Source organism: Chlamydotis macqueenii, chromosome 3 (genome assembly GCF_036417535.1).
Source record: "Chlamydotis macqueenii isolate bChlMac1 chromosome 3, bChlMac1.mat, whole genome shotgun sequence".
NCBI lineage: Eukaryota > Metazoa > Chordata > Aves > Otidiformes > Otididae > Chlamydotis > Chlamydotis macqueenii.
Window position 1 is genome coordinate 77,761,365 of NC_141558.1, and position 12,474 is coordinate 77,773,838.

At 41.2% G+C, this 12,474-nt stretch overlaps 1 protein-coding gene across 2 annotated transcripts in view; it reads right to left on the reverse strand.

Moving 5' to 3' along the window:
• Window positions 1-11,572, reverse strand: part of PPP2R5A (protein phosphatase 2 regulatory subunit B'alpha) — a 46,541-nt gene extending 34,969 nt beyond the window's left edge. Inside the window, exon 1 of one of the 2 annotated variants that reach the window (XM_010126390.2) lies at window positions 11,151-11,572. In XM_010126390.2, the coding sequence (XP_010124692.2) occupies window positions 11,151-11,301 (151 nt within the window). In that variant the 5' untranslated portion in view covers window positions 11,302-11,572. The remainder of the gene's footprint in view (window positions 1-11,150) is intronic. The other variant, XM_086744876.1, reaches the window with a different exon arrangement.
• Between the last annotated feature and the right edge of the window lie 902 nt (window positions 11,573-12,474).

Sequence of the window (12,474 nt, forward strand, 5' to 3'; positions counted from 1 at the left end):
GTTGAATCAATGCTGCTTTTTAAAGTACTGAGAAGTTGAGCAATTTACATATCATACTACATTTATTAGAAAATGCAAAGAAGTTTCACTTCTTAACACAGCTGAAGTGTATGTTTTAAAAAAAACAATTATGCTACTATTCTTCTATTTGAAACAAGCTTTCTTCCACCAGTCAGCCAACTATTATGTTCCCCAATGCATTCATTTATGGTTTTGGCACACATTGCTACTGTATTTGCTGTCTTCATTTAAAAACCATCAAACAGTTGTAATGACTGATCATACACCAGGTTGGCCCTATCTTGAATATAACCAGAGGCTCTAAGAGGTTAACATTCTCTCCTGTGTGCAGGACACTAGCCCAAATAATGGTTTCACTGGCTTGATGAAGGTGTAAGAGTTCGTGATTATTAAGTAACAATGATCTTAAAATAATTTAAAATAGGAACCCTGCCTCTTTAAGGAAGACAGTGCTAAATTTAAGGGTGACAAATCCTACCACAGAATTAACATGCACAGCCGGGTTATTAAACAGGGAAAGAGGGGAGAGTAATTGATTTATAGAATGGGAATTTTTTCCTCTGAAGATGTGAATATGGGATACACGACAACCTTTAACTTAAAATTACAAACGCGGATACAAAGGCCTGAGAACTAAAACTGCTTTCCCAAAACAGAAAATATGACTTCTAAATAGCTTTTGCTATACTGAAATGCAACAAAGGTTTTTGTTATGTAAAGCATACATGCTTTCAATTAGCCCTCCCAATAAGAGGGCAAATAAAGGTCAAGGTAAAGTCCTGGGTATATAAGCAGGTCCTCTCTTTAAAGTCTAACTCAGGTTACACTGCGTTAACCACAAATTGAAAGCACCCACAGAGAGGCTGGCACACAACAACTTGTTACTCCTGGTAACCCACTCACGTGCCAGGAAAATTAACCACCAGCAAGACCCAAGAGACTCTACAGAAAGGGAAAGAGACTACAGCCCGAGCTTCCAGAATTGCCGAATCAAAAAGATCAGAAGAGACAATCAGTATGATGCTGCTTGCTCCTGACACACAAACTGTTAATTATACTTTCCCCAAGCACAAGAATAATCTGAACAGCTCTGCTCCCTATTTTATCCCCCCAACAGCTGTAGTACTCTGTACGTAGATTACCAGGGCACAAAGACAGCTGAAAAGCAGGTGACAAATTTGTGTGCCATAAAGACTCAGTAAAAACTTCAGCAAAACCCATTATACAGTACTGCATTAAAAACATTCCCCATTCATAGGAACATAAACGCTTTGCTTGACCGAAGACCAGAACAAGCTGATTTGCACTTTCTAAGCTTGAAAGAACAGAAACTGTATTTACAATTTAAGTTCCCTTTTTATCAAGTTAACTGCAAAACTCCTGTCTGACTGAAATTACGGTATTTTATAACTAGCAAGAGTTGATAATGAAGTATGCCATAAGTGGATCAGGTGTGGTTTTTTTTTGTTGGTGGTCTTTTGGTTTTTTTTTTGTTGTTGTTGTTCTTGTTGTTGGTTTTTTTTCAGTCTGTTAACTTGTACTCTTCCACAATCATTTCCCCACCTTATCTAAGTACAAAACTAATTTTGAAGATGCTGAAGTTGCTTCAGTTTGACATCACACTAGAAAATGCAAGTCAACACTACAAATCAAGTTTGTTTATATTTTCCCAGAAATGAAACAAACACTCACGTTGTTTTCACATGATAAAATTCCTGCTGAGTGCAATATAAAAATACCTTTTATTTGAAACCAAGGGTTAGCTGTTTAACATTACTTCACAGAAGTACAGCAACTCATTTTGCAGTTCATTTAGCACTTAGCTATTTTAAATTTGTGAAGGGAATGTACAGTGGAGTAATTTAATAGGAAAACTGTTCCAGAGGAAAAATGCAGTCTAGCTTTTCAAAAGCCAAGGAAAAACCTCCTCTTCCCTTGAATCCCTGTGTAAATCTCGATGGAAGTTACAGGTATTGGATTAATTCCTCGGATAAATATATACTTAACAAATTGGCTAAACCAGTATTTCTTAATTTTCAAAGTTTTCTCAGACAAATAAGATAATGAGACACATTATAACACTAAGTGTTACAGTAGGAAGAACTAAGATTAAATTACACTGGAAACACAGGTGAAATCCTGGTTCTGCTGCTTTCAGTGAACTAACTCCCACTGACCTCAGTGGGAACATATCATCCTGAGCAGATTAGTTTTCAAGCACTTGCAGGATCTCTTTACTCACTTCACTTAAGCATTTAGCCTCATAAATAAAAGGTTGAGCTACGTTTTCCATCAGTTTTAACCACAGTCCAACAGTACATTCTTTCTATCAAAAACTGTAAAGTGTTCAGTAATGAGGGATCCTACACTTAAGTATATTCCCATTTGGCAACGTCTCTTGGCTATTTTTAAACTCAATTTACACCATTTTGGTGTACTGAGTTTATTTTGCTCCTGCTTCCTACTCTTAAGGGAAAATACACAGAAATATGAATTACCAAACCTTGTCCTTCCTGACTGTACTGTGGGACCCAGCTGATGCCTCTCCAGGGGTTTCTGACATCTGCACTTTAACTTTTCATCTCAAAATAATGATGACTGTTTTCCTACAGAATCCAACAATCCTGCAATGCATAGATTTATTTCACATATATAATTCAAAACCTAAAGGCAATTCTCATAATATGCTGCTGTTACATGCATGTGAAAGCAGAATTTATGCTGCTTAGTAAGACTTCTCACACGTATGCCATATTTTAAGTAAGCACAGAATTTATAACAAAAAACATACACTTCTCGAAAGCTTTACCCAACTACACTAAATTGGAATTTAATTTTTAAAAAAAGTTCATGTTTATTCCCATACACTTTCCTACAGAATTTTACTTGTGAATAAATTAATAAAGTAAAAGCTGTGCTTTTATTTTTCAAAGGACCAACCATCTACAGAAACACAGCAACCTGTTAAATCACTTCTAGAAGTTCACCTGTTTGTGCATCCTGATAAGTCTGAAATACAACAGCAGAAATAGAACTGTTTGCCTCTTCATATTCAGAAAAATTGCTGTGACCTTTTATTCTCACTCTTCTTCAGATCAGCCTCCCCAGCCCATCCTATACTGTCGTTCTCAAAACTCATTCACTCCAACTCCTCTTTCAGTTCCTCTGAGAAAATCTACCATGCTGCATTCACCTCTGTTATTCACAGCTTGTCAACTCTCCAAGCACATGATGGTCTCAGATATAATTTTTAATCAGTAATTTGACAAAGTAAACTTGTATAATGTGTTGAAAGTTTTCCTGTTACGGGAGCAAGTAGCTTTAATGCCTTTAATTCACGAGGGTTTAGAAGTCACTTACTAGAACATCTTTCTTTTGCAGCATTATTCTTGAATATACAAGTGCAAATATAATTTTTGTTGTTACTCACACCTTGACCTCCCAGGTCCACAGCAAAATTTGTATTTCTCTTCTGAACTCTATCATATCAACGAAGCTGACAAAAACTACCAACTTAACCAAAGCTTTTCTTGCTAAGATAGTGAGAAACAATGGCAAAGAGAAGAAACTTGAGATGAGAACAAGATAGAAATATTTTCCCAATGGTGGCCAGGCAATACAACAGCATGATTTTTTTTTTTTTTTAATCTATAGCCTTTTCCCTTCACCATCTTCATAGCAGCAATACATGCTACTACTTTAGCAGGCTTCTGCAATTCTGATCAGACTGCTGTCTCTTCCCATAGCCTCCATACCCTTAAAATACTAAGGCCTAGTATCCTGCATCTACATTTCACCAGCCTTCCTCAGCTTCACTTCCTCCCCACTGCCCTAAATGTACAGTAGCCAGAAGCAGAGCTACTAAACACAGTGACAAAGTTAATTTCATGCTCTAATCATGGTCACTGCAGTTATGTTCTCCTCATTTTAAAATTCTCAGGTAAAGACTCATTTGATGAACCAACTCATCTGCAATCAATTCTTGACACACAGAACAAAAACCATAAGCCCATAAAGTTTCAGAAAAATCATGGGAAGTTCAAAAACAATGGCTGCAATGAAAAACTATGAAGAAAGTAGAAAAGAGTATGATAAGAAACATTTCCGGAAAGTTTCACAGCCAACAGGAGTGTTGAGATTCTAAATACTGAGCTTACTGCAGCTTCTGGAGGAACTAGCTTCTGTCCTCTCTTCCCACTTAAGCTTCTCTAATCTGCCCACCACTTCCATACTATCCCCTCACTTGTAATATACTTCTGGGTTCTTGCTTGCAGAAAAAAAAACATTACAAGTTTTCCATACGCTTAGTTGCCATGGCTAGCAGCACTACAGACAAGAAAACTAAGTAAAAGCCATGCATAGTAGCCTCACAGAGTGCAACAGATGAGTAACATAGTAGATGCTGAAGTATCTATACAGAATAGCACAGTAGATACTGAATCATCAGTTTTGCTACTGAGCATGCCTTAGAATTTAGACCAAATTAGATCCATTTTCATTAAGAACTATGTGCTAAGCTCCGAAGTACAGCAAACATTAAACCTCAAGACAGTTAATTTATTTTTTTTTTTTAATATTGACACTATACAAGTTATTTTTCCTCTAGTCTTAGAAGCAGTTTGAACTGGTTTTGCTGAAACTAAGAAAATTAGCCTGAGGAACAGTTCCAAGTAAAACTGTCCATACTTGGCATGGAAAACTTCACTCCAAACAGTTTAGCAGTGCTGTAAGCAGCTGAGAATAAGGTCTTGTGAAGAAAAATTATAGGCAAACTTAACTATGATGAGCTCTGCCTTTAAGTCAGAAGTATACAACAAAATACGCATCATGCAGACAACATACTTCATTGGCCATGAACTCAGCAAAACTTAACAGAAACTAGTTCAGTGAATCTCTAATAAAAATCAAGGATTCAGACATTAGAAAGAAGGTCTCACTGTGGGTCCAGTTTCTAGTAGAGCATTTTGCCAAAAAGTCTTACAAAACAGATATTATTTACTACCTATTTATCTAGTTCGGCTGTGGTTCCAACCTTCAAAATCCACATGCTGTTATGAAACTATGAATATAATTTTAGCCTGCTAGATTAAAGCAGGAGTCGAGACTACAATGGCATAGAAGATGCACTTTATACTCTTCCCAATGAAAGTTTATTTTTTTCATAAGAACACAACGTTTGTGTGTATATATGTATATACGCTTAAATAGAATATTAATCTGTCCAAAACTGCTGGTATGACACCTTTTCAAAAGAAATGAATAATTTTAAGATAGATAGATATTTAAAAAAAAAAAAAAAAAACAACCCTGGAGATTATAGTAATCTACTTTTGATCAGATAGACTGAAACAATAAGTAATTCCATTTGTATTTCCAACAGCAACTAACATTAAATTTAGTACCCGCAAAACTAATATCTGACTAAACTAGAAAGCAACGAATATGGAAAAAGAAATCCGATACTAAGCTGGCATACAGAAGATGTGAAAGATTTAAATAGAAAAGTTCATGTGAAGACTGTCAATAGGCTCTATATTTAGGAGTTGTTCTTGATGGAAGTATATTCTAAGACCAAAAATTCAAGTCTAAGGATAAAAAAAGGTCAATTTGTTAAGAATTAAAGACTAAATGTTCCACTCCGTGAACTAGGAACAGTTCCTTACTGTAGAAAAGAAAAACTAAACAGCCCATTTTTCATGGAACTACATTAGAATATTAAAAAATTCTTAAAGCTTTTTTAAGCTATTTTAGGTTCTCCGTTTCTCAAGATTTAACTTCACTAAACAGAAGTTTTGACTACTTTATAGTATGCCCTGCTGAGATTATCTAAATACTTCACAGAATATCCTTATTCTTCATCTGAAATAAATATTATCTCTCAAGGAAGAATTCACCCAAGAAGACTGCACTTGCAAGGGATGTTGAACACAGAGGATGAGGAACCACAGAAGAGGAAATAACAATGAATCATGAGGGATACTAAAAAAGGTGCAAATCTGAGACAGAAAACTGTCATTTCACTTACAAATCTTTATTAAGGCTGTAGTAAAAGTAAACCATTCTAAAATTGTGAAGGACATTTTCCTTTGGGGAGCAAAGGTAACTTAATATGAGAAGATAATTCCTCCCAGTTGTTTTTAACTCAACTTTTTTTTTTTAATCCCAAGTAAGCACTATATGACTCGAAACATTCAAAGTCTAAGGTTTGAACTGACCCTGACAGATTTAACAACATTAAATTTTTACCCATAAGCAGCCTATTAGGTCTTCCTGTAATGCTTACACAAAAGCTTAGCTTGAAGACAGCACCTGGTTTCCAGCCAAATCCAAGCTCTCTCTCAAGGGTTTAAGTAAAGAAAATACTATTAACACCTATCTTAAACCCCACTGAAACTACACACTGGAAGGTCATCTTAAAAATGTCTTGTTCCGGTATACTTCACCACCGTAACTCTCAACCCCACAGAGATTGTTATAACCACCACTAGCCTATGGCCGAAAGATTTTTGGACCACTTTCCAGTTCTTCTGCTGTAAGGGCCAGAGTTCCCCTTGTGGGGAAGAGTTTAATTTAGAAGTGAATACTATTAGTTTCTTTTCATATATTTTTTCTCTGAGCATGACTTAAAAAATAAGCCTACAGTGACATGCATCTTCCCAAAAGGATATTCACTACTGAAAAGATCACAGAAAGGCATCAGGAAACATTTATTCACTCCAGCTGCACTTGACATGTTTGGTACACAGGAAAAAAAAAAAAAAAAAAAAGGTGTATTTGCTTTACAACCTGACAGACCACATTAACTGTGCTAAATAAAAGCAATGAATTGTGTTTTCTATTCACCATTTACCACCCGTATTTTTACATGCTTCTTCAACAAAAAATGACAGAAACAAGTACATGTACTTTTACTGTAATTAGTCAAAACAGGTTCAAAGGTCAGGTTGTGTTTCTTCTTTCAAAAATAAAGGTAACTGCGTGTGCTATTGCAGTCTTTTAAAATGACTTGCTATTGAGACAAAATACCACTTCTTAAGATGTTAAAAATAACACTTCCTTTGCTAGATTTCTTTAAACTCAACACTCTCAGAACTGTCCATGAAGTTATAAAATCCTGCTGTTAACCAGCACATTATTTTGGCTGCAGATTTTTCAAAGGATTTGTATTATGTAAACTATAAAGTAACAAAATGAAAAGGAGATGGGGGGGGAAATAACTTCAACTTCCAACAGATTTTACAAGCTTTTTTTTTTTTCCTTTTTCTTCTAAATACAGTCACTGGGTCTTCAGTATTTCTTATTCAGCTTTTAGATAATACAGTAAAATGGACACTCTCTTGGATAACAAACACATAGGAAACCAGCTAAGTTAACGGAAGAACACGTTACTAATTTATGTATCCTGATATCAGTCAGGTTTTGCTGAGCTTTTATCTAAAAGTGATAGATATCACCACACAGAAAAATAAACTGAACATTAATAGCAATACACAATCTTGCTGTCCCTCCTCTCAATCTCATTCCCCCAGCAAAACCTCCAAAGGGAAGAGTACCTACTATTTGGGACTGTTACCTACTAGTTACAGATCTGTTTCTTCTCCTAGCAGTGATACAATATGCAGCCAAATTAAGGAATTTTGGTAATAGATGGCAGCAGTACAACTAGCTCCAAAAATAGGTACTTTTAAGATTATCTGTCTACAGGCTTTCAAACAACACAACTATGAAAGTGTGTTACACAATCTGATCTGGCCATTTCAGTGGCAAACAAACAACAGTCCTTAGATAGGAAAAAAACCCGCAACACTATCTATGCAAGAAGGTACTTTTTAAAGCGGATGGATAATTTTAACTTTCTTCTGGAACATATCTCCTTCCAGTAAAATAGATGCAAGTATTTTAGGACAATCTGAGAAACCTATTGGGGAGTTTTAGAATACTGTTTATACTTGGTTTGGAATATTTTTTCTTAAAAATGATAAAACAAGACAGAAACTATAAACAAGATGAAATATTTTAAAGCAGTATAATACCAAACTGCTTTTTGATCTACAAAATGCTACCTTTCTCACAATACAGGCTGCAAACACCCCATGTTTAACTACTTATTTGAAGATATCTGGAAAAGCAAAAAAGTCTTAATCTAATTTTGTAAGTGTATTCTGAGCATCTTTAGGCATCAGTATGACTGTCGTTCCTTTTTCAGCCCCTTCCTGGGAACACTGGCTACTACTCCATAAATGATACTACAGCACCACAACTATTACGGAATTCTGTATTGGCTTTAAAGACTAAAGCAAAGTTTCATCTTCCCAAGACCTATGCAATGAGAACAAGTTCAGTGTGTCTTTGCAGCCCAGAAAGCCATCCTGGGCTGCATAAAAAAAGAGTGTGGCCAGCAGGACGAGGGAGGTGATTCTGCCCTTTTACTCTGCTCTCATGAGACCCCACTTGGAGTACCCCAGCTCTGGAGCCCCCAGCATAAGAAGGACGTGAACCTGTTGGAGAGGGTCCAGAGGAGGGCCACAAAGATGATCAGAGGGGCTGGAGCACTTCTCCTGTGAGGACAGGCTGAGAGAGCTGGGGCTGTTCAGCCTGGAGAAGAGGAGGCTCCAGGGAGACCTTATAGCAGTCTTCCTGTACTTAAAGGGGACTTATAAGAAAGACAGGTAGAAACTCTTTAGCAGGGCCTGTTGTGACGGGATGAGGGGTAATGGCTTTAAAACAGAGGGAGGCAGATTCAGAGTAGATATAAGGAAAAAAAGTTTTTTTACACCGAGGGTGATGGAACACTGGAACAGGTTGCCCAGAGAGGTGGTGGATGCCCCATCCCTGGAAACATTCCAGGCCAGGTTGGATGAGGCTCTGAGCAACCTGATCTGGTTGGAGATGTCCCTGCTCCTTGCAGGGGGGGTTGGACTAGATGGCCTTTAAAGGTCCCTTCCAACCCAAACTCTTCCATGATTTTAAGTTTTACAAAACAATACATTTACAGACAGCAAACTCTTTCTAGATGCTCTTTTAGTTTGGGAGGCAAGGGAGGATCAAGAGAGGAAGGGAGTGAGGCAGCTTCAAGCAGACAGAGAGAAACCATCCTAGCTATACTCAGGACAAACCTAACATCAAAACCTAAGGGAGAAAACAAGCAGAATAGTGCTGCCCAACTTCCTGCTAACTGGCTAGTTGGGATACTATAACTCACAAAAGTATATTTTGCCCATAATTTATCTTCCAAAGCAAGTGTAGAGGGCATGTCTTTAAATGTAAATCATAAGCATAAAGACAGATGCTATTTTCCTTTAAGAATTTAAGGCAACTCAAACTACTACAGAACTCTGCATAACTGAAGAAATTCCTCTGATAGTTTATGGCCACAAATTTCCAAACATCTGAGCTGCTGATGCCATGCAAAACTTCTCTGTGTTATAAGTAAAAAGCTATAAAACCACACACACAAAACTTCAAGATTGAATAATACGGAGTTAAAATTTCAATATTAAGTCCCAACTCAGCAAAGAATGTAAACTTGGATATTTTGCTGATTTAAGCTGGAATTACTACTCCCTGCATAAAGTATGTATGTTTAACTGTTTGCTGGATCAGGACTCAAACTTTCTGAAGTCTGCCACCTATGTGCGATATTTACCAAGTGCTCTTACAAGGTCTCAACTGTGATTTTATAAAAACGATCTCTGAGGAAAATATACTGTCTAAACAGCATATGAATAGCAAAACTAAATTGTTATTTCAAACAATTATTCTGGTTATAAATCTCTCAAATCAAACTAGCGTACCAGGAGAGGACACAATTTCAGAGAAAAGAAAGCCCCAAACAAGCAGCAAGAACACCCCTGCTGTTTTCAGAAGTAACATCCAAAGCTGCTGCAACAACATGCTAAAAAACCCTACCTCCCCTTGTTACTCTCCTCCCCAAGCTTATCTGCATTTAACAACATTTCTGCTAGTTTTCTGGTTCATGCACATCTGTCACTCAAGAGTAGGAGAAAAAAATTGTCTTGAAGTACTACAGACATGAAATAGAATTACATAGTATTCAGGAATATTGTTAAGCTTGCTATATTTCATTCAGATTTTGGATATTTGCTGCAAATAATCAGAGATTTTTTTCCACCATCACATGTTGCAGCTTCAAAATTCTAAGACTTCAACACTACTGGAAGTAAAAATAATATGCTGGGTCATAGCAAAGTAATCTCTCCCCCTTATTTTTCAGGTTCCTGTCAAATACTTTAAGAATAAGTTTATATTCTCTGCCTAATAACTATTCTTGTCATTTTTAAAAGAAGAAATACACAGAAGTTTATTTCGACATTCAAAGGTGTGGAAAGTTGCAATTAACCTTTGTTTCATTTTTGCAATCTAGCAAACTGAGTCTTCAGTGCAAAAGATAAAACCTTCACTATCTATTTTAATGTCAGCAATGCCAGCATCTGCAATTTTCATTCACTTGTGAGCCTTCGCATACAGCACAGGAGAAGATCTCTGAGGCAACTCCTGGCCATTAAAACAAGACAGGCAAAACGTCATTCACACTCCGTTCAAAACTGATGGGAAGGAACCAGTAAGCCAAACGCAAACTCTCCCCGGTAACTCAGGATATTATGCCACAGGCAGAGTTCCTCTTTGCAAAATCCCCCCGTGGGAGGAGCCACCACTCGTTCCTCGGTTTTAGTGCTCAATTCCCTGCACTCCTAAACTCAACTTACCGTCTGCATTTTTCGCAGTAAGCCCTCAAAAAAGCACACCCGCCCTCCCAACGCTTTACTCCTAAATTACCCAGAAGTGAACCGAGTCAGTCCCCGGGGCAGTAAACGAGAACCGACCTGTGCGCCGCTTCTTTATAAGAGTGGAGGAAGCGAACCCACCCGCACGCAGGATGACTCCTGCGGGGTCCCTACCTGGAAAGCACCGGGAGTGGAGGAGGTCACGGCCAAAGGGCAGAGGGTGCGGGGAATGGGAACAAGCCAGGACAGGCGGCGACAAGGCCAGGCAAAGCGGTGTCAGAAGAGGCACCTCGGGACGGCCGAGGGCACCGGGAACTGTAGCCGGAGGGCTGGGGTGTGCAGTTGGGGCAGGGCGTCGCGGGGGGGGGAAGGACGGACGGGTACCTTTGAGCTGGGGCAGCGGCGAGAGCTCCACCTGGCTGCTCTGGCTGCGGAACTGCGAGGAGCCCTGCGAGCGCTTCTGCCTCTGAGCCTTGCGCACCGATTTCCGTGTGAAGCCATCCACTTTCTCCGCGGCAGAGATGGCCGCCGACATGGCTGGGCGGTGAGGCGGCGCGGGGGGACGTCGCTCTCCAGAAGCATATATTAAAGCGGAGGGAGAAGCGGGCGGGCAAAAAAAAGGGCTTAAAAAAAGAAAAAAAAAAAAAAAAAAAACAACAATCCACCAAAACGAGTCCTCCCTGCCCGCGCACACCACACCGACGGGAAGAGGGGAGGAGAGGGCTGCCGTCCGAACGGCGAGCGGGGCGGCGGCGGTGCCGGCGCGGGGTGCTGGCTGCCGGGCGCTGGCGAGGCTCCTGGGTCCGGGCTGCCGCCTCGCTCCTCAGTTCCTGCTTCCTCGCAGCTTCCTCCCCGCGCGGAGCCGGCTGCCGGGGAGGCGGGGGAGAGCGGCGACCGGCGGGGGAGCGGAAAGGGGTGGGGGGAGGGGAGGAGAAAAGGCAAAAACAAACAAACAAACCCAGCGACAACTTTGCCCGGCGGGGTGGGCGGGCGCCAAACTTTCCCGCGGCGAGGGGCGGAGGGGGGACACACGACCGGGCTCCCGTTCTCCTCAGGACCGGCGCGACGCGGGCCGCCGCGGGCCGGGCTCGGCGGTGCCGCTGCCCCGCTCCCGCCTCGTTCGCTCCGCGTCCCCCTCAGCCGGGCTCGCCCGGGCCCAGTCCGCTGTCATCGGCCAGACTCGCCCCTGGGCTGAGCTCGCCAGGGAGGCAGCTTCCACTCCCCGCTCCCCAGTCGCTCGCTTCCACACGCTCCTTTCTCCGTCTTCAACCGCCGCCGGCTGCTCCCCGCGCCTCCGCCGTCATCCTGCCCCCTCCCGCTCCACCGGGAGCCGCCACGAGTGTCTCCGCCCGCCGCAGCCGCGCCGCCAAAGCCCCAGAGCCAGCGGGCGAGCCACCGGTCCGCGCAACTTAGAGCAAGTGGAGTTGAGGGGAAGAAGGAGGGGAAGGGGGCGGGGCGTGGGCGACCGCCAAAAGGGGCACGAAGGGGCGAGAGGAGCGGCCGTTGCTGGCGGCGCTGGATGATGGACGGCGCCGAGCAGCCAATGAAAAGAGAGGATCGCAGAACACCTCCCCGCCCTCCTCGCGCAGGGGCCTGGGGAGGACGCGGGAGCCGGAGCGCGCCTCGGGGACGGCGTGATTGACGACAGGTTTCTCCAACCGAGAGGAGAGGAGAGGAGAGGAGGGGAGGGGAGGGGAGGGGAGGTGGG